General features: G+C 38.4%; 1 protein-coding gene across 1 annotated transcript in view; it reads left to right on the top strand.

Moving 5' to 3' along the window:
• The window catches only part of DNAH5 (dynein axonemal heavy chain 5), a 221,782-nt gene that overhangs the window by 187,629 nt on the left and 10,699 nt on the right, over window positions 1-23,454 (top strand). The window contains exons 66-76 of the mRNA XM_081090544.1: window positions 3,122-3,365; window positions 4,338-4,452; window positions 4,942-5,132; window positions 7,073-7,194; window positions 9,217-9,366; window positions 12,014-12,259; window positions 15,755-15,974; window positions 17,353-17,558; window positions 18,235-18,438; window positions 20,485-20,700; window positions 22,346-22,558. Coding sequence (XP_080946670.1) covers window positions 3,122-3,365; window positions 4,338-4,452; window positions 4,942-5,132; window positions 7,073-7,194; window positions 9,217-9,366; window positions 12,014-12,259; window positions 15,755-15,974; window positions 17,353-17,558; window positions 18,235-18,438; window positions 20,485-20,700; window positions 22,346-22,558 — 2,127 coding nt within the window. The remainder of the gene's footprint in view (window positions 1-3,121; window positions 3,366-4,337; window positions 4,453-4,941; window positions 5,133-7,072; window positions 7,195-9,216; window positions 9,367-12,013; window positions 12,260-15,754; window positions 15,975-17,352; window positions 17,559-18,234; window positions 18,439-20,484; window positions 20,701-22,345; window positions 22,559-23,454) is intronic.

Raw genomic sequence — 23,454 nt, 5'->3', positions numbered from 1 at the left:
TTATTGAATGCATTACTAATAACTGTGTTTATTTTATTAATAATGGTTTTTAAAGCAACCTGGAACATAATTTTTTTTTCTTTATTGATTACTGTATTACATATGTGTCCTTATCCCTCCCACCTCCCCGTTGTCTATGTCCATTGGTTAGGGTTATATACATGCATACAAGTCCTTTGGTTGACCTCTCCCCCTTACTCCCACCCTCCCCTACCTTCCCTCTGAGATTTGATGGTCTGATCGATGCATCTCTGGATCTTTTTTTGTTCATCAGTTTATGTTGTTCATTATATTCCATAAATGAGTGAGATCATGTGATATTTATCTTTCTCTGACTGGCTTAATTCACTTAGCATAATGCTCTCCAGTTCCATCCATGCTGTTGGAAATGGTAAGAATTCCTTCTTTTTTACTGCAGCGTAGTATTCCATTGTGTAGATGTACCACAGTTTTTTAATCCAGTCATCTGATGATGGGCACTTAGGCTATTTCCAAATTTTAGCTATGGTTAATTGTGCCGCTATGAACATAAGGGTGCATATATCTTTTCTGATTGGTATTTCTAGTTTCTTGCAATATATTCCTAGAAGTGGGATCACTGAGTCAAATGGGAGTTCCATTTTTAGTTTTTTGAGGAAACTCCATACTGTTCTCCACAGTGGCTGCACCAGTCTGCACTCCCACCAGCAGTGCATGAGTGTTCCTTTTTCTCCACATCTTCGCCAGCACTTGTCGTTTGTTGATTTGTTGATGATAGCCATTCTGACAGGTGTGAGGTGGTAACTCATTGTTGTTTTGATTTGCATCTCTCGGATGATTAGTACTTTGAGCATGTTTTCATATGTCTCTTGGCCTTCCTTATATCTTCTTTCAAAAAGTATTTAGGTCTGGAGGCATAATTTTGGTTTTAATCCCATAGTTCAGAAGTGGAAACAAGGTTGGAAATGTAGGTAGTGACAGGTTGTGTGAAGCATGTTGAGAATTTTGGCCTTTTCCCAAAAGCTAAGGGAGATCTTCTGAATGACTTAGGAGCAGAAAAGGGAGACCAAGTGTGGTCAGAGTAGTCCACCATGGAATACGTAATAGTTAATGCCCCAGTTAGGGCAGGGGCTATGTAATTGGGGGGAAATGGACAGAAGAAAAACTGTTGCTCAGGAAAAGACTCAGTAAGACTTGGGGCAGTTTTTGGTTTTGACAGTCCCTGCAGACAGGGAAGCACATATCCTGAGTGTGAGTGCAAGAGTAGAAAGTTCTTTTTAACATCCCCTTTCATCTACATCATTATGCTTTTATGATGGTATATGAAATCTAAAGTATGATTTTTTGGGCTAACTTATGATTTTATTTTTCAAACTACTCATTTCTAAATACACATTATAATCTTTCTCAAAAATCCATGAGGGAAATGAATCAAGGGAGGCGATAGAAGGGACGATACACATTCTGAGCAGCTATCCATCCAGTTGATGTTTTAGCTGCTTTAATAGCGATATCCTCACAATTACTCTTGGAGCTGTTTTTATGCCCATTTTGCAGATGAAGAAACTGAGGCTTGTAGAGTTATGTAACATGGCCAAGGTCATGTAGTTAATAAGTCCTGGGAGTTTGGATTCAAACATGTCTTTCTGATGTCAAAACCATCACTCCTCCCGCTGCTCTATTCCTTCTCTTACCTGTCTTCAGGTGAGGACTTTTATAAAGCACACCTGAGGAACTCAGAAATGATGGTGTTAGGTATGAGATTTTGGATTATGGCAATAAAAATAATTGAAATTTTTCCCTTTAGTTTCATTATCATTGTATTTCTTAGGGTAAACATGGTGTGAATGTTTTTTTAGTATAACTGCATTTCGAAAGAAATTTTATGGTGATCTTTAAAGGTCACTTGTTTGTACTAATTTCTACATTATCTCAAATTTGAGATTCTCATCTAGTGAATAACTAAATTAAAATAACTACTCAGGAAGCTTCCAAATATAAGTAACAGATGGAAACAAAGATAATAAGAGCAGGTTTTGCTTGAGTTGCTACATCTCAAAGAATGAAGAATTGATGTCAGTGCAAAGCTTTTGTTTTGCTTAAAGGAGTTTTCCTTTTCTAGAATATTACCAGACCTGACACGCTGTGCTCAGACCATGAGTTGGGAGCCTGGGAGGAGCCTACCCACCAAAACTGTTCGATCAGTGGGTTAACTGGCTAGGATAGAAAGCAGAGGCCAGTGCTCTTTCTCTTTGCCTTAATGCAATTGTGTTACCACAATCTTCATTTTAACTTCATGTTTTTTTGGTTACATAGAATTTTATGTCTGTATTTCTGATACCAAGACATGACTAGATCTTTAAATCCTGTTTACTCATTGTCCTTCCCATTTTTTGATTCTTTTATTAGCTTCAAAGTTAGAGCCTCTCGCATAATGATACTTTCACATACAATTTGATTTGGTGCCAGAAGCGTTCTGTTATCGCCCAGCCTATGAGCTTCCTGATTCTGCTCGTGTGCTCAATGTCACGGCCATTTCCTCCTTCCCCAACCCTCACCAACCCCACCGTTCCTTTCCTCTCTTCCACCGTCTCTCCCTCTCTAACTACCAGGAGGAAGAAATAGCCAAAAGGGACAATAATTTTCTGAAACCTTCTCTCCCAAGCTGCCAATAAAAGACTTATAGGGAAGACACTTCTTCACTTCACTTGGAGAAAACAGCACCTTTACAAGCAAAGAAGATTTTTCCATTTAAATGTAACTGCAGAAGTAAATGTATTTAATCTGAGACATATATACATTTGTCCTCAAATACACTTCAATATATTTTCAAATATATGTCATCTTCAAAACAAGCTTAAGTGTAATCACAAAAGTCACTTAAAATGATTTGACTTTAGAAAAGAAATAGTTGGTAAAGGGGATTCGTTAATACTTTTAGCAAATTTCACATTGTTTGCTACCAATTCTTCTTTCCTCTATTAATCCTCCTTCTCTTACTTTGATGTTTGTATTTTTTTTCAACCAAATATGCTAACTATACTACAGGAGCTTGAGGACAGTCTTGTATGTTAACTTTTTAAGGAATGACCAAACAATGGTTATTAATTAAGGAAGAAAATATATTTATGCAAATTAACAGGAATTGGAGAAAGAAAGAACTCATCTTATGGAAGATGTGACCGCAAACAAAAGAAGAATGAAGGAGCTAGAAGATAATTTGCTTTACCGGCTGACGAGTACCCAGGGGTCCCTGGTGGAAGACGAGGGACTCATTATTGTGCTGAGTAACACAAAAAAGACCGCCGAAGAGGTGACACAGAAGCTGGAAATTTCAGCGGATACAGAAATTCAAATTAACTCAGCCCGGGAGGAGTACAGACCTGGTGAGTTTGGTAATGAACTAATGTCACAGGAAAATGAAGCGGGAAATAAATGAGAATTAGAAAAATTGACATTAGGCCAATGGTCTTGCAAAGTGGGGTGGCCATTTATGTTTTGTGGCATTTCTATTAAGTAAAATTGAGATGACAATATTTTATAGTGATGTTAATTTTCTAGTTCATGTTAGTTGGCAAAGCTTTTAAAGTTCCTGTGAACTTATTTTTAAACTAGAACTAAAAGGGAGAATTTTAAAAGACCAGCTGACTACGAATTAGTAAAATCTGAGGAATTAATGCACGAATTTTGGGCTGTTCATTAGTTGTTTATTATTTGACAACAAATAGCTAGTGTTTTGTTTGTAGTCTTTGTATTTGGAAGGTAGTTCTTTGGTATAATGGGAGCTCTTCAGTCTTATCCACCAATTTGATAATTGGTGGTGTTCATTGGTTACTAGAGGATCGTGCTAAAAGAATTCAATCTCCTTTAATAAGTTATCATTCCTCTTGGGAAAATAATGGAAACCATATCTTCTACCAATGAAGAGTCAGGTGCATCCTCTTTGCGATGCCTGGTTTTGCCAGCTTTAGGCCAAGATTAGGCACAGCTTCTTCATGGCACTTAAGAATGAGGTCCTTCCACTGCCTACACAACTTGCTAGGTGTTAAAACCTTTGCTATCCTTTCAGTTGTCTTTTCTACCTATAAAGAAACAGTAAAGTGTACTTGCAAGGGATCTAGACGTTCTAAAATGGAAAGTGCCATTTGACCAACACAAATAGTGGACTAGTTAAACAAAGCCTATAAGTAAGAATTAAATACAGAGGATGAGCATCACTCTAGACTCCCACTGCTGATACATAATTATCGGTAAGACATAGAAATAAAACTTGTTTTCATGTAGAGTTGAGGCCGATCGGTCCCTGGGTCATTTACTTTCCAGCCTGATAGTACATGCAGCCTTACTTTGTCTTTCAGTGGCTACTCGGGGCAGCATCCTCTACTTCCTCATCACCGAGATGCGCTTGGTTAATGAGATGTATCAGACTTCGCTCCGCCAGTTTCTGGGCTTATTTGACCTTTCCTTAGCCAGGTGTGTATGTGCTTGGGAAGGCAACCTGAATTCTCTATCTGTGGTCTAGATGATGACTTTACATTTATAATTTTCTGTAGCTTTGCTGAGTCTTATTCTCTTTTAAATCTAAGATTAGTGCAATAGCTACTGTGTTAACAAATCATTCTCATGTATCATTTTATGCTCAGAGAAAGCTCCACCAAGTATTCATCCATTGATTGATTCCTGTGGTTTCATGTGTTTCGGTTAAACAAGAAAATCCCCAAGACATTGTTGTGAGTGATAATGCCTGTTGGATAAAATTGATTTAGAAGACGTTATGGAGTCTGTTACGTTATTTCACAATGAGAAAATGCTTGTTATTTTAGATTTGGAGGTCTTACCCTTGTTGTGTACAAAATAAGAATTGGCCCTCCAAAGTTACTTATTCTACATTCAAGACGTTGCTTTTAGGTACAACTGAAAAGGGCACGGGGATGAGTCTGATTATAATGTTCTCTGCTCCAGGTCTGTCAAGAGCCCAATTACAAGCAAAAGGATTGCTAATATCATGGAACACATGACCTATGAGGTCTATAAGTATGCTGCCCGGGGCTTGTACGAGGAGCACAAATTCCTGTTCACCTTGTTGCTTACACTGAAGATTGACATCCAGAGGAACTGGGTCAAGCATGAGGAGTTTCTCACCCTTATTAAAGGTCAGTATCATCTCTGAAGCATTATACACAGCTGCAGGGATAGGAGTGATTGTGAAGGTTCTGTGCAGTAATTTCTTCTGGTTATAATAGTTTCTTTGCACTTCATTGAAGATTGCATTTATGTGAGATATTTGTTCATTTATTGTATGAATATTTGTTTAGAACCTACTGTGTGCTGCGGCACAGAATAAGCACTTGGAACACATCAGTGAGCAAAAAGAAGAATCTTGCTTTTGTAGAGTTTATATATTTTTGGGTGGGTGATACATAAAAAAAATCATGAAATAATAAGTACATTATGCAGTATGTGAAGATCTGGTAAGCATGTGGAAAAAACAGAGCTGGATAAAGGCTGTGTGAGGTAGGGGAGGTTTAAAATTTAAATGGGATATATGGGATCTTTAATGGGGTAGACTTCCCTGAGAGATGGATAGGTAAGCAAAGGCCTGAAGGAGCATAGCACTGGTTCTGGGGGACATTCAGAGGAAGAGTGTTGAAGGAAGAGGAGCCGGCATCAAGGGCTCCATTGAAAGCAAGGAATATGATGGAGGGAAAGCCAAGCAAGCCGGTGGCTGGAGTGGGTGGGTGAGGCACCTGTGCAGCTCAGCCTGTGGACACTTATTCTATATCTGCTGAAGCATTGCTCACAGACAGGTCCCCTATACCATACACTGGAACAAGACAGCCCAGTGGAAGGTGGGGAAACATAAATTCACTATCACATTCTTGAATGTCAGGACAACAAATATTTATTTTATTTTTAAAAAATATTTTTATTGATTTCAGAGAGGAAGAGAGGAAGAGAGAGAGAGAAACCTCAATGATGAGGATCACTGACTGGCTACCTCCTGCACTGCTGGGGATTAAGCCCACAACCTGGGCACGTGCCCTGACTGGGGATCGAACTGTGACCTCCTGGTTCATGGGTTGATGCTCAACCACTGAGTCACATGGGCTGGGCAAGAGAGCAAATATTTAAAGTGCCTGTGAAAATGATAGTAGGGGTCTAAATGGTTTTATCTACTATACTTTTCTAAACAAAGCCTTTAAAAATAAGACACCATTTTATCTGGGGGTTGGAGGGGATTTTCATGACTTTACGTGGAGAGTGGATTTGCAGAGAACCTTGAAGAGAACCCCAATGGGGATAGTAGGGAGGGGGTGTGTATATGCACATGCTGTGCCCTGGAGAGTGTGTAGTCATACTGATATATATATATATATATATATATATATATATATATATATATGTATATATATATATATATACACACACACATATATACATATATACATATATACATATATACATATATATATATTCATGTTCATATACATATGCATATCCATCTGATAGTAACAGCAAAGACTCATTCAGCTAGACCTGAGCTTACAAATGTATGTTTATGGACAATTCTCTCTCTCTCCCTCCAATTTGTTGTCTCTTGTACCCTTGCTCCTCAGGTTTCTTTTTTTTCTAAGTTTCCTAAAGCTGAGCAAGTAGAAGGTGAGTGATCTGGAGAGACAACGCCTTAGATAGACATGCATCATATATTACTGATTTCTGGCCTCACTACTCTGGTCCTCTAGCTTACTGAGCTTTCCTAGGGGAAAGTAGTTCCAGATATCCTAAATTCAGGCATGCATTTCCTTGTGGAAATGACTTTGAGCTTAGCATCCTTGGCAAGGTGGAGCTAGGATAGAATCCAGCATGGGCCTGGCTCCAAAGTTATATTACTGATTCTTAAATGTGTTTTTGTGGAATCACCTATTCTTTCATTAAATTTTAAATCTTGTTCATCACCATGACATATTTCTGAGCTTAAAAATGTCAATGTAGTAAAATAATTGAAATTCACATGGTTTAAGCAGAAGTTTTTATAGATTGTCTTATAATAAAAAAAGGAAAGTATAATAGCTTTATATGTTTAATTTTAAAGGTGGTGCCTCATTGGACCTTAAAGCTTGTCCTCCTAAACCAGCTAAATGGATCCTGGACATGACCTGGTTGAATTTGGTGGAACTCAGCAAACTTAGACAGTTTTCAGATGTCCTTGATCAGGTAACCTGTGCTAATGATAATGTCGCAGTGAGCTGCTACAATATTCCTGGAAGAGAGGGGTTTCTTAATATTGACACTTGTAAAATGCGTGACCTGTGTTTGACCTTCCTCACAGCTCACTTACACTCTGATAAAGCACACTCCACCCATTGCAGACTGGTCTTGCCCTAAGAAATTATTTGCTCAGGAAATCTAACTGATGCTGCCCTGTGCCATGTGTCATATCATCAACTGGAGATCCACAAGCAGAGAAATGGATAGATTCATTTAGGTGCAATAATTAGATATACTTAAGAGGTTGTGCCTTCTTTCTACAGGTTAAATATGAAAAAAATATGAACAATCTTCTTCTTTATACTAAATATATTTTTTGCCTCTTCGTCTGCCCCTCCTGTTATATTTCTTAGCTAGGCATCTGGGTATGAATCTAATGCAGGCACTTGGCTTCTTGTCTTTAGAAGTTATTGTCCTTTCATAATTAGCCGGTTGCTGATGAATTGTGTATATATTGGGATCATGGAAGTTGAGTATAGAGAACTGAATCAGGACAGGCTAGGAGATGGGTTTTTGAATATCAGATGACCAGAGAGAAATCACATTGACAGCAACGTGGCTTTATTCAACTACAAGTTAAAGACTTAAACACATTTTTTTTTAACCAGAAAATTTCCAATGCTTGTTTGTGTGTGTTTTTTTTTTTGTTTTTTTTTTTTTAATTTCCCAGTTTAAGTTAATCAGAAGCTTAAGTTCTGCTAAATTCTTATGGCTTGGCTTACAACTGATGATTACCATGGAGTTAGGGTACAGAGCATTCTTTTGGGTAAAATAACTCATTTGGGAGTTTTAATGCACGCTAACTTGTTCCCCACAGGATGACTCCTAGTGACCTTACCTGGGCCATTATCTGTCATTGAGGTTGTTATCTTTTGGAGATTATATCTTTTTTTTAAAAATATATTTTTTTATTGATTTTTCACAGAGAGGAAGGGAGAGAGATAGAGAGTTAGAAACATCGATGAGAGAGAAACATCGATCAGCTGCCTCCTGCACATCTCCTACTGGGGATGTGCCCACAACCAAGTTACATGCCCTTGACTGGAATTGAACCTGGGACCTTTCAGTCCGCAGGCCGAGCCTCTATCCACTGAGCCAAACCAGTTTCGGCTGGCGATTTTATCTTATACCTTGAACTTCTCTACATTATGTAGTCTTTCGTGATTGAAAGAGGTTCTTATTTTTCATTCTTACATGATACTTTCTAAATACAAACCTGGAATGCTTTTTAAAAAATTAGACCACTAAGATATTCACTTGGGTATTTAATCAAAGGGGATATACTACAGTACATAACATTATATTTATCTGTAATGTTGTTTGTTCTGTTTTTCAGATGCTTGCTTATGTAATGCTCCTCTCTCTTTGATTTTTTTAAGCTCCAAAGGATAATGGAGTGTGTTATTTTCCTCCTTATCAGTTGCCTAAAGGAAGCCAGTGCCTGATTATTTATTTGATATTGCGTGATAGATTTCTAATTACTCTAATAGCATATTGGCCAAAAAATCATCTTTTAATTATAAAACATGTATTAAATACTGTGTGGTTTTTTTGTTTTTTTTTTTGTACCTAAAGTGGTCCTGGGAAGTGAGGAAACATAAGTGAATGAGACATGGTTCTTCATCATGAGAGGATTTCATGGAGCAAATCAGATTTCCTTACAATAATGAGCTTCCATTGATTTCTTTACTACAAAGACATGAAAGAAATTAAACAACCCAGGGTTCTCTGTACTTCAGAAGCTATCTGTAGGCTGTTGTTACGGCAGAGTGACATTAGAGCAAATCACATTTGATTGCTAATGTTTAGACTTTTGGACACTAGAATATAAAATTTAAAAAAAATAATCAAGAGATATCATTCACACATGTCTGGAATGGCCAGAAAGTTCAATGGAACATATCTTTGACCTATCACTGAAAGCATTTTCTATGGTGTGCCCCATTTCTTATCCCCTTGTATTTTTAGATATCAAGAAATGAGAAAATGTGGAAAATTTGGTTTGATAAGGAAAACCCTGAGGAGGAACCTCTTCCAAATGCCTATGATAAATCTCTTGACTGCTTTAGACGCCTTCTTCTTATTAGATCCTGGTGTCCTGACAGAACCATTGCCCAGGTAACCATTAACGCCCCTGTTAAAAAAATAAAAGACGCCTGGCTGGCGTGACTCAGTGGTTGAGCATCAACCTATGAACCAGGAGGTCACATTTTGATTCCCAGTCAGGGCACATGCCCCGGTTGCAGACTCCATCCCCAGTTGCGGGGGGAGGGAGAGTGTGCAGGAGGCAGCCAGTCAATGATTTCTCTCATCATTGATGTTTCTCTCTCTCTCAGTTTCCCTTCCTCTCTGAAAATCAATAAAAATGTATTATAAAAAATTAAAAGACTATTTTTAAGGAGGCTGTTCTTTTATTTTATTTTTATTTTTTTAAAATACATTTTATTTATTTTTTACAGAGAGGAAGGGAGAGAGATAGAGAGAGTTAGAAACATCGATGAGAGAGAAACATCGATCAGCTGCCTCCTGCACACTCCCTACTGGGGATGTGCCCGCAACCAAGGTACATGCCCTTGACCGGAATCGAACCTGGGACCTTTCAGTCCGCAGGCCGACGCTCTATCCACTGAGCCAAACCGGTTTTGGCTAGGAGGCTGTTCTTTTAAATTTAAAGACATTTAAAATGTTAATCCCAATGAGAATTTTTTGTAGTCTTGCATGTATTTTTCTAGCAATAGAATGTGAAAAATGGAAAAATAAATGAGGAATAAATGTACCGAGGTATACATTTAGGCTAAGCGATTTAATAATATTCTTTGGCCCAAACGGTACAAGAGTGAATGTTTTCAAGATTGGTGTGTAGGTATAGCATAAAGGTAATGTCTTATTCTTCTGTATCATTTTTTATATTAACATTGCGGACCAGTAGTTTTATTGCTAGCTTTATCCAGTGGCCAGATAAGTTTCTATTGAACAAGTACAAAAACCGTTTTATATAAGTGTTAAAGGCACGCTTTAAAATTAAATACCCATTGCATTTTGAAGTTATTTATTACATGTTCTTACAAGCTAATATCTTTTTAAAGAATTCTCATGATTGACCACAAGCCTTAGAACAGAAAACACGAGCATTCTCGTGACCGTCTGCAATGTATTAACTCAAAAATGATATGGCTGCTCCATTTTGCTAGTAGTAAAACAATGTTCCCTTAAGTAGGAAGAATGTGAAGTTTCTAGGGAGAAGAGAGACTAGAGGGGAAGCATAGCATTCCCAAACTTGTGTTCATTTCCCCAGAAAGTGTCACAGCCCTTGATGCAAGGAAGTAGCCTGGCCTAAACATTTTTAAATTGTATATATTTTACATATGGTTTAAATGTGACTCCTACCTCCAAAAAGATCCACCTTTTTAAAGACCTTTAATCTGCTGGTCTATTATCATGGACATTTACTCACTAAAAAGAGTCATCGTATTTTGCCTTCACAATTAAAAGCTTAACTAATATTCCACATACATTGATTCTTCAAGGGTTTCTCCAAGTAAGCCAAGGGGTAACATAGGCAGGGTTTATAACATAATGTAGGAAACATTCCCCTTCACTCTCTAGAGAGTGTTTTTAAACATGGAGTAACTATCTCCATGTCCACTAGATACACCTCAATAATGAAACAACTAGATTTGATGATTTATTGAGAAAAGGAAAAGGGGTTTTGCAACTCAGGACACTGAGATCACCGTTCCTTCAGTTTTTCTTCTCAACTTCATTACTTTTATTCTGCCCAAATGAATTCTATAACAGTTGCCTTATTTAAGGCCAGTGTAGAAGGTTCAAGTAGTTCCCTTCTCTCTCTCTCTCTCTCTCTCTCTCTCTCTCTCTCTCTCTCTCTCTCTCTCCCTCCCTCCCTCCCTCCCTCCCTCCCTCCTTTCTTTTTATGATTATTATTTTAAATGGTCTAATGCTGAAATTTAAGCCTTCCATGCTCCTTTGTACCTTCATCCTGGCTTCTGACATCCATAGGCTGATGATAGCCATGACTTCCTAACTGGTCTCCTATAGTCACTCTTGTCCACTCTACTCCATCCTGTATATTCCAGAAGAAATGGAAATATGATTATGTTTTTCCTGTAATGGCTTCCCATGGCTCTTACGGTCTTTAGAAGGTCAAGAAGTCTCCTCTGGAAGAAGGCTCCTCCCTCAAAAATTCTTATTCTTGGATTAGACTCCTTTTGTAGTATTCAACCTTTTTTGGGAAGCATAATGGAAGGTCTACAATGTAGACATATTCAATTCCCATTCCCCATAAGCAGCATCAGGCTCACTCTCAGCATTTTCTCTGAGCATGATTGCTCACCTCAGGGAATATTCAATTGCCTGGTTGCAAAAGTGATGCTCTGTCAGAGTTTCCACTTTCTCATATGTAAAATAGGGATAATAAAATCTATCCAGGATGATTGGAATAAATTTTAATCAAAATAGTGTATTTAATAGTAATAATGAATGTAATAATTATTGCGTATCAATATGAAAACATACAAAGAGGTTTTGGGTTTTTTTTTTGGAGTTGGAAGGATGACAGCAGTGAAAAAAGATTACCAAATGAAAAAATAGAAAATATATTATTATAAACATCTCTGCCCTCTAATGGGCAGGGTTACTGTGGACATCATTGAGATAATCTATACAAATGAATTTTGAAACCCACCCTTCATTGTACACGTAAAGGAGTTAGAACTAGTTTTGGTGACTGGTGTACTACTTTTGGCAGGCCCGCAAGTATATCATGGACTCCATGGGAGAAAACTATGCCGAAGGGGTCATCCTGGACTTGGAAAAGACGTGGGAGGAATCTGATCCACGGACACCACTCATCTGTCTCCTGTCTATGGGCTCAGATCCCACGGATTCCATCATTGCCCTGGGGAAGAGATTAAAAATAGAAACACGTTATGTGTCCATGGGCCAAGGCCAGGAGGTCCATGCTCGCAAACTCTTGCAGCAGACCATGGCAAACGTGAGTCCAGTGTCTACATTTGTGTTATATTGTTGACATTCAGTGGTTCTCAACCTTCCGAATGTTGCGACCCTTTATTACAGTTCCTCATGTCGTGGTGACCCCCAACCATAAAATTATTTTCGTTGGTACTTCATAACTGTAATTTTGCAACTGTTATGAATCGTAATGTAAGTATCTGATATGCTATATGTGTTTTCCGATGGTTGCGACCCACAGGTTGAGAACCGCTATTTAACAATTATAGACAAGAACATATGACTTAAGAGTTTAAATTTACATACTGCATGATAAATTTTAAATTTTTTCTTTTGAGCCTTGACTTACGGAAAACTTACCCCACCGAACATCTTATTTCCTAACCAGCTTGCATAATGCTAACCCCTACTCCAGATCCCAAACCCTCAGTGGGGCCCACAGCTCTGCCCCCTCCGCTATACACTCTAGCCCCTCCAGCTCCACTCTCGGAATCTTCAGAACTCCAGATCTACCTGTGCCTTTCTTGACAGTGTAGTCCCCCAGGCTTGGCCCAGACCCCAAGAGGCCAGGAATCTGCCATCACTCTGCAGTGGTGACAGAGGTTTTAGGGCTCGTAAAGCCCTTCATGGATTATAAACTCTAGCATGAAGAGTAAAGTGCTCAGGAATGGCCTGGGAGCCACCAAACACCGGAAAGCCCTTGATGGCCCTGCTCATGGGACAGTTAAGCCTAGAGTTTGGGCACTTTCAAGGACTTAAGTTAACAGGATGCTAAAGGTCCTCCATTTCATTTCTATACCTGGGCTCCAGGACAAGGCACTCACGTGTTTACTGTGGTCTAGCTCCCTCTGGGGTGTCCAGCTCAGCCTGGGGGATCCTTCCATCCTTGTTCCCCTCTCCTCCACTTTGGCTAAGCATGGTGGGGGCGCAGAACCACTTGGCTTCTCATTCCTACTAGAGAACATGCAACCTGAGTTAAGATTCCTTTCTGGCCTTTTTTTGAACCTGACCTTAGTCCTCTTTCCTTGAGTCTGATTATCCCCCCTATCTCAGGACTCCTTCTGTGCACTCCAGGGTCTCCCCTGATGGGGCAGGACTGGCTTTCTTACCTTCCAACCCCAGACCTCTGGGCTTACCTCTGGGCTCTAGGTCCTGGCTGCTGAATCTAGAACCTCACCACTGTGCTGCATCTAGTCCCTTTCCTCTGGTCCAGAACTAAGGCCACTGGGTTTTAGAACCTCCATATTTACCTCGAGGCTCTACCATCCCCAGGCTGTGCCCTTCCCCCAGTTTTGGTGAAAGGGGAGGGGCCCTTAGGTGGGTTGTGCTATGTCTAATGACCTTAGTTTGCAGTTGGGAGGCTGAAGGGGTCTGATTGAAGTGTTTCTGGAGAAGAAAAAAATTCATTTGTATTTAAGAATCCTGTGTCTAGTCTGATATAAGGGCTTGGTAAGCCTTGATCCTGGCCTCTTTCTCCTCTTCCCTCCCTTCTCTCTACCTTTTTTATTCATCCTTGTATACACTCCTGTACTTAGAACAAAAACACTAACATTAACAGGGCACTTCTTGAATTAAACATTTAATTGTGTAACTAATAATAATATGGTTTCAGGCAACTAAATTAGAATTTAAATGGGATATTTTTAGCCTTTATTTTATCCATGTTTTGTTTAGCAGTTTAAAGTAAAATTTAAAAAGTCTTTAATTTTAGCATGCTTATAACTTGTCAGAGTCAATAGCTTTTTAAAAGTTTTGTAGGAAAGGTTCAAGACATTATGACAGAATGAACCAACTACCCAATAATAGCAAAATGAATGAGCCATAAGAAAAACTCAAAACATTTAATACAGAATGCAGCAATACAAAGCAACCTTGGCTACGGGATTCTGTAGGCAAATATTGAAACAGCAAAGTTCTCACATAAGAAACTTTATATTTGATTTCTTTTTGTTTTGAATTGGTGGGCAGTGTCAATTAGTTTTTAAATGACAAAAATAGTTTATTCAGTACATGCTATTACTTCTGAAGAAAATATAAGGGAATATATCAAATTCCAAAAGGATCAATTTATATGTAACTACTAAGATTTTAGATCTAGTGCTTGGTTTGCTCCTTGGAAAGAGAAATAGCTCAGCTGCACTACGCAAAACTAAATGACCCAACGCTACTGAGTCAAGAAAGCAATTCAGGATTATGATCGGGATATTGTAGGTAATATTAGCAAAAATAGTCTATTGATGAGATAGTGAGTCAATTATTATTGCATGGCTTAAATTTTACCTGCACTGCTTTATACAAGGACTATTCTTATGTTTATAGAATAATTTATGAAAAAGATATGGCTTATTTTCTCGGGCTCTTATTCTTAGAATGGTCAAATTCCCCAGAGAAAGTTCTTTCACTTCCTAGAGGGTATATGCCCAACTACCAGTACTCTGGGAGGTCAGCGGCAGACAGAAGGGGTAGGTCTCAAATCAATGGGTAAATTTTCTTTCACCTGTTTTCAGTGAGGTTCCTATGCCCTTCATGTGCTGATGTCCTCCAGTCAAATGCTGTCTGTTTTGCCTTTTAAAGAAAATTGGCTTTTCATCTTTCTTTAGGTGAGACAGAAACGTGTCCGGGGTCTGGACTTCCAATCTTGTGTTAGCCCAGCGGTTCTCAACCTGTGGGTCGCGACCCCTTTGGGGGGTCGAACGACCCTTTCACAGGGGTCGCCTAAGACCATCGGAAAACACATATATAATTACATATTGTTTTTGTGATTAATCACTATGCTTTAATTATGTCCAATTTATAACAATGAAAATACATCCTGCATATCAGATATTTACATTATGATTTATAACAGTAGCAAAATTAAAGTTATGAAGTAGCAACGAAAATAATTTTATGGTTGGGGGTCATCACAACATGAGGAACTGTATTAAAGGGTCACGGCATTAGGAGGGTTGAGAACCACTGTGTTAGCCCATCTTCTCCGACTTCCAGAGGGGCCTCTTGTCAGCTGTTCTTGAGTGTCTTGGGAGTTATGCGGTAAAAATCAGGTTACACCTCAGCTTGCCCTGAATGTCCATTGAAGATTCAGCTTCCTTGAGCTCATTTTAAATGTTATCAATATTGTCTTCACCTTCACTGTTTTTGTCCTTAAGAGTTCATGCCTTTAAAAAAGTCCCTTCACTGTAGTTTTCATGGAATGTGGGAAAGGAGCTAAGCTAAACAGATATTTTCAATCAAGCGTCTTTACTTACAAGTGCTGTTATCTCTTTTTATCTTCACTTTGGTTATTTTCATGCTTCTACTATATATTATTACAACTGGCCTGCTGAATGTGGGACCAGTACATGGAACAAGAAAATATATAACTATCTCAGTGAAACATTATTGCACCCTTAGATTTGACCTTGATTAAAGTACTGTGTTTTTCTATTAAATTTTAATTAATTTTTAAAGAATGCACTAACTTAATCTCTGGGAAAAACACAAAATAGGTTGTTTCCATTCACTGTTGTTCACTCAGGGAGGATGGGCACTTCTGCAGAACTGCCACCTAGGACTCGATTTCATGGATGAGCTAATGGACATGGTTACAGAAACTGAGATGGTACACGGTGCTTTCCGCCTGTGGATGACCACTGAGGTTCATAAGCAGTTTCCCATCACACTCCTGCAAATGGCCATTAAATTTGCCAATGAGCCTCCGCAGGGCCTCCGGGCAGGGCTGAAGAGAACGTATGGCGGTGAGTGGAGGAATCCTTCCAAGTTCACTGGAGTTCTTGTACTTAGATTGTTTTAGTAAAGAAATTGTAAAAACAGAACCAGCTAGGATATAGTTAAGCAAATAGTACTGTTATTTATGTGGTGAGTTACAGATGGCCCCTTGTGCTGGTCCTATGGAATACAACCTGGCAGTGGTAGGTGTCAGAGCTCAGAATTCCCACCTTATTTTTTCTTGTGTTCCCCGTATTACTTTACTTTGGCCTGTACTGTTCTCTACTAGACAGATGCCTTTTTTATGTTAATATTTAAATTTTATATCTTTGTCATTCATGGTCTTTGGGCTCCAACCCTGAAGTAGGACAGTAGCCTCTTCCAGGAGGAGAGGCTGAGTTAAAGTCATGGCCCACCGTCATTTCATGAAGCCACATGGCAGAATGTCAGAACCATAGCTAAGTTAGAAATCAAACAAAAGCAGCAGAACCCAACTAACATGCCCTCCATTCAAAACCAGAGCCGAGAGTATTCTCTCTGCTTTGGCTTCCTCTGTTCATGGCTCCCTGTCTGGACTCATGGTCATGGAAAGATCATGGCCCTCAGAGTCAGAAATCTGTTTCTGGTTCTCTCTGAACCAATTGCTTTGTTCTTTTGGGTGTTAGTCACTCAGATAACCAGTTTCCGTTTCCTCATATATAAAACAGGGACAATAAAATCTATCCTGATGATTAGAATATAGTGTCCTTAATAATAATGAATATAATAATAATTCTCTATCAATCTGGAAAAATCTACAGAGTTTTTTCTGGAATTGCTAACAAAACTCAAATTCCTGCCAATTTATAAGGTAATATGGGGATAAAGTGGATTTGGTAGGGTAATGACAGTGAAAAAAGATTACCAAACAAAAAAACATGATTTTATATGTATAATATAGATACATACACAGTGATCATAATTATTATTTCAATAATACATTCAGGTTGAAATGGGCTTCTATATATAGTATTAACGATTTAATGTTAATTAAAATAGTGTATGCACATGCTCCAAATAATAATAATGTAACAGTTATTATTATTATTACTTGGTAGTGGTGGTTGTAGTAATAGTAGCAGTATTAATTTACTGCCATCATTCTTCCACCTCTATTTTATCCCCACATTATCTTGTTAGATTGGCAGGAACTTGAATCATGTTAGTGAGCCCCTCCTCCCTTCAAATGTCTTTGCAGATTTTTCAGAGAGAAATGCCCTCTGGATATGCAAAAGTTAAATTATAGTTGCCATATGAATGTCATAAAAATGATTCAAGATAAGTGAAATTTAATAGAATTAATAACTTAAGTAGAAAATAGAGATGTTTGAGAGGTGATACAGATATTCACCCAGCTGACCACCACAGGTGTGAGCCAAGACCTGCTGGATGTGAGCACGGTGACCCAGTGGAAGCCCATGCTGTACGCAGTGGCGTTCCTGCACTCCACGGTCCAGGAGAGGCGGAAGTTTGGTCCCCTCGGGTGGAACATCCCTTATGAATTTAATCAAGCGGACTTTAATGCCACCGTGCAGTTCATCCAAAACCACTTGGATGACATGGATATCAAAAAGGTACTGTGTGTGAGCTGCTTCATGCTCACACATGTGATAAATAAATGTGATGAGCTTATCATATATTACTGCCTTTATACTTTCAGTAAAAAGTGATGGTGGGTCCCCAAGTTAACATGGCTCTCATCCCCCAGCTTTGGAGTGAATCTTATAAGAGTGATGATTTTCTGTGCTTGCAAAGTCATCTTTAATTCATAGCAACTCGGGTCACACTTGCCTCTTGTTTTCAGCTAAAAAATAGACAAATTATTATTATCTTTTAATTTCTCAGTCAAGTTGACATTACATATTAAACATCCTAACAGGGTGTTTTTTTGTTTTGTTTTGTTTTCAGAGGAAGGGGGGGATAGGTGGAGGTACTTATTTTTAAAAAAATAGTAAAAAATGAAAATGAATTCTAGATTCCTTTTGAAGTATGTGCTTTAAAAAGAACTGACTCAATATTCTAAAAAATTAACATTTTTCTATTGAAATTAAAATATGAAAATATGAATGCAGAGTCTATTTCAAGTCATGAAGATGAGTTGAATAATCACTATGTTTGCCTAATTTTATTTCTGCACTTTTCACATTAGGAATGAACAAATGAGTGAATGCATGCATGCATGAATGAATGAGTGAGGAAAATGAGACAGTAGTCAGTTCTACACAAATTTTTCTACATTTTTTCCCCCAGGGTGTCTCCTGGTCTACTGTCCGCTACATGATAGGTGAAATTCAATATGGAGGCAGAGTCACCGATGACTATGATAAGAGACTGTTGAATACATTTGCTAAGGTTTGGTTCAGTGAAAATATGTTTGCACCAGATTTCAGCTTTTACGAAGGATACAATATTCCAAAATGCAGCACAGTGGATAACTATCTTCACTATATCCAGGTTTGTCAATGTCAGAATTTTCTGCTTAGAGTAAATACCCCAGCACTTGGCCTTTTGGCTTTTTATTTACACTCTATATACTCCCTTTAGAGTAAATTTTAATGGTGATGCATATTGAACCTTCCACCACAGATGCTCTCTTATGTGTGTTTTACCTAATGACTAAAATGTTTATATTTGTTTTGTGTGTGTTTTGTATGAATTCCCTTCCCCTATTCTCTTTAATGCTTCAGTGGAGAATATTCTTTGGGGAGGTGATAGATTGAGCAGATTAGAACTGGGGAACCTACACGAGTTCCTTGGAGCTCTCTTTCTGTGAGTTACCTGTCATGATAGGGCAGAGGCAGTCTCTAGTCCAGTAATGGCGAACCTATGACACGCCTGTCAGAGGTGACACGTGAACTCATTTTTTTGGTTGATTTTTCTTTGTTAAATGACATTTAAATATATAAAATAAATATCAAAAATATAAGTCTTTGTTTTACTATGGTTGCAAATATCAAAAAATTTCTATATGTGACACGGCACCAGAGTTAAGTTAGGGTTTTTCAAAATGCTGACACGCCGAGCTCAAAAGGTTCGCCATCACTGCTCTAGACATAGTCTGTTCTGTTTTTCAACCCACTTGCCTTATTTTGGGACATCTGCTCCTTAATCCTGGCCTGATGACAGTGTATGAGCATGTGCAGGAGTCCACTGGTAGAAGAGCTTCCTCATTCAGGGCCAGGTACTTCTTTGTAGTGGGGGAAGTGCTGGGGGGCTGTTTTGGGGGGCGTGGTGAACAGCAACCCTGGCCTCTCCCGACTAGATTTCAGTATCATCCCCACCCAGTTGTGACAACCAAAAATCTCTCCAGACATTGCCAAATATTCCCTGGGGGGCTAAAATCACCCCTGATTGAGAAACACTGCTCTAAGAAAAAAGAAGATAGATTTTGACAGGAAATTTGGGGAAGAAATTGGATTTGTGTTTCAAGGTAACTACATTTTCTGTCTCTAAACCTTGAATTAATTAGATCATTATTTAGCAATCTCTTTTGCCTCTAAGATTTATCTCAGAGTGAACAAACTAAAGCACACAGCCCCAAAGGGCTAAATTTATGTTTATTTAGAGGTTCTGTGATAAATAAATGTGATGAGCTTATCATATATTACCACCTTTATACTTTCAGTAATTCAAATCAACGAATAGCTGTGTCTTAATTATACTATAGGTGTCCTTAAATCATTGGCACTGAATAGGAGAGTGCCTATGAAGGTATAAATTTAAATAGGCCTGTACATATATTTATTTATATACATCCCATTTCACAACTTTGAGGTTGCTCATAGATGACATTATGTAAAAAGGAATAAAATAAGGGACTAGAAAGGAGGGGGATATATGAATAAGACAACAGTAAAGTGTAGGATACAATTCATACATAGGAATATATGTCAAATTGCAGGTAAAGTTTTTGCTTTTCAAATAGCTGGGTGGGGGGTGTGGAATTTTGCATGCTTGTTCTGCTTCTGTCACTTGCTCTTCATCTCTTGCTGTCTATTTTCCTCGCTGATTCTTGCTCTCTCAATATTTATCTCTTCTCCATGTCTCTTTCTCCCCAAGTGAATACAGTTCCCTTATTTGGGCCTGAACTGAGCTAAAACTGTCACTTTCTGGTATCTTAAAAACATAGTAACCATTAGTTATCCAACCTTCTTGAAAACAACTGACTTGAATTAGATCGAACCTTCAGAAAACAAAACACCAATTCATAGCTCCCTTTCTGTATTACATCTTCTAGAACATGACAGCATCTATTTGATTAAAGTATCTAGAGATGCAGACATTAAAATGCCATGAGCTGATTATGTTTCTTACTTTTTTTCAAGGCAACATTTGCTTTTTTTTTTTTTCTGGAGAAATGGTTGAGATGGTGGCCTGACACAACTGAGACATCTCTTATAAAGGCTTATCCTAATGAAAACATGTTTCCTTCCTAAGACAGTACAGTTTAACTGGTACTTATGTCAGCAGTCTGTGCTTACCGGGGTGCTTGTTGTCCAGAGTTTGCCCACCTACGACAGCCCCGAGGTCTTCGGGCTGCACCCCAATGCCGACATCACCTACCAGAGCAAGCTGGCCAAGGACGTGCTGGACACCATCCTGGGCATCCAGCCGAAGGACAGCTCTGGTGGCGGGGATGAGACCCGGGAGGCCGTGGTGGCCCGGCTGGCCGACGACATGCTGGAGAAGCTCCCCCCTGACTATGGCCCATTTGAGGTGAGTTGAAATCCTGACAAAACGTCATGTGTGGGTGGAGGTGGAAGAAAGCATAGAGGGGATAAATGATGATGGAAAAAATAAATAAAATAAAATAAAGAAAATAAATGAAAAGAAAAGTCAGCTGTGGATGTGTCCGGTTTGGGAAATGAGGAAGGAGGGCAAACATAATTTTTTCTGAAATAAAAAAAAGTTATTTTAAACACTAACTTCCTGAAAAACCAGAAAAGAAGTTTTTGAATCTATAAATGTGGTTATTTCAAAATATAAGTAATAAGGAAACCTGATGTAAATGTTAATATTCATAATTAAATTACAAGTGTATATGGGTGGGTTAGGATTCCTTTTCTAGAACTTTCCTTCAAGGTACATATCATTGTTATTTGTTAGGAGGAAAGTGATGTATTCTTAGAGGTTAGCACCTGATTATTTAAAACATGTTGTGTAATTTAATGTATACCTTGACATTCAAGTATTCTCAATTTCAGGGAGTCTGTATTTTTATCATTAGCTCTGCACCTTCATCTCATGGGTTTAAAAAATTGATATGTCTGTTTAATATACAACTAATTTCTAAACAATTTTATGATTATTAAAGTTAATTTTTTAGACATCTTAGCAAATTGTGAAAATATTTATCCTGATAACTTTTTTAAACTTTTGATTAAAGAAAAGTAACTGGGTTGCTTTCCATATTATCTTAAGAGATGACCTGGACTAAACATGCAATGCTTTCATCATGCGGCCACCATATTTCTTTACATATTGCTGCCTTCCCGCCTGTTTTCAGAAGGAAACCTGCAGGATTTTGTTTCTTTAGCGTCCTATTGTTTTCCACGAGTGGGCCATTTAGCTGCTAGCACTACAGACCAAACTCAAGGACCTATCACCAGAGACTAATTTCCCCGAGAAGAAACTCTGACCCCTTGCTTGGAGGAAATCAATACTGCAATCAGCTTTCCTAAAGACCTTTCAATGTAGTATCACCAGACAGGTCACTCTTGTGTAGTGATTAATATTTCTGAAGCATTGAAAATCTCTAAAAATAAATTAAATAAATAAGTATGGTAAGTAATGGGATTTAGGAGTGTCTCCCTCCTTTTGCTGAATTTGTCAGTGCTACCCTAGGATAAAGCAACTTAGCCAAGCACAGTGACTGATTGATTATCAATAAATGCTTGTAAGATGGAAATGATTGGGTGGGTGGGTGGGTGGATGGATGCTTCGATGGAAAACAGAAAGCTTTTAAATGACACATACAGTTTTTTGAGGAAGCCAGCAGAATGGTCATCTATGTGTACAGGTCCATTTGTGTGTACCCATATGTATGTTTGAAAGTCTTAGATTGACAGCAAGTGAATATTCCCCAATAAGTATGGTTGTTCTATAGAAGGCTGTATGGTTGTGGTCATGTGCTTTACATCTTTCTGTGAATTAAAGGCTGCCTGTTCTCTCTCACATGGGATGAAAAATCAACTGGTCATCTAACATGTTTTCTTTCTTATTTCTTCTCTGTTTTCTGGCAGTGAAAAAAAAAGTTTGCTGTTTATGAAATGATAAAATCTGGGGCCTTTTAAGAAGCCCCAGCTACTTAAACATTAATAGCTTTCTAATTTTTAACATGCACGGAATGTCTCCACGGCAGGTAAGAGAGAGTCTTCAAAAGATGGGTGCCTTCCAGCCGATGAACATTTTCCTGAGGCAGGAGATAGACAGGATGCAGAGGGTGCTCACGCTGGTCCGCAGCACGCTGACCGAGCTGAAGCTTGCCATCGATGGCACCATCATCATGAGTGAAAACCTTCGGGATGCACTGAATTGCATGTTCGATGCCAGAATTCCTGCTCAGTGGAAAAAAGTACGGAGAAGCTGCTCTGGTTCTGCCTAATCACCTTATTGTTGTGAATAGCTGTAATTGGCAAACGGAAAGCACCTAAGGATAATTGGCTTACAAGTGTTCTTTTGCGTAGGAACTAATCCCCTTAGAGTCCTATATTTTTAGATTGTAGGTAGGGAAGGAAATTATGTAGCATCTCCCACATATCATGTGCTCTACTGGGTGACTTACACGCATTATTTCATTTAAAGTCTTACATTTTATCGCCCTCAATTTACATAGGAGGAACTTGAGGTTGGGAGAGGTGAAATCTTTTCTCAAATCACACACCTAAGTACTCCAGGAATCAGAATTCAAACCCACGCTTTTGCGCTTCAACACCCACAAGACTAGTTTCCTTGAAGAGAATGCTCTGAGATGCACACACATATACAAAGTCGCACCAAAGAGAAGCATTTTCCTTCCTTTGCTTGTAGATATGTAAATATCTCTCTCTCAAGATAATAAGTGTTCTTATTGATTACCTATTGGTAAACATGCTAAATGACAGAGGTGGTTTTAAGAAATGATTTCCTATTTGGAAAAGTAAAATGAGGACCTGAATGTCTTTTTAAGCAATACATGCAATTAATTTGTTGGTGGCAAATGAACCTGTGTTTCCATTTCTGCTCTTTTATCAAAGGAAATCAATATATATTTTAAGGGATGAAATCTCCAGAAGATAATTGTTGTGTGCATCATTAAAAGTGATAAATGGATAAGGCTTCTGTGCGTTATTATCCACAGATACATTTTAAAGTGTTGATTAGACCATGAGCACATTTAATAAATAGAGATCCTGTTTTATAATGTATCTGTTGAAAATGTAACCTAAGGAAAGTAGATGGGACCTGTTAAATTTAATAGTTATTTTAGCA

The sequence above is a fragment of the Myotis nattereri genome (genome assembly GCF_964212035.1).
Source record: "Myotis nattereri genome assembly, chromosome: 4".
NCBI classification, from domain to species: Eukaryota; Metazoa; Chordata; class Mammalia; order Chiroptera; family Vespertilionidae; genus Myotis; species Myotis nattereri.
The sequence above is the reverse complement of the archived record's forward strand: the minus strand, read 5'-3'. Positions and strand labels throughout refer to the sequence as shown.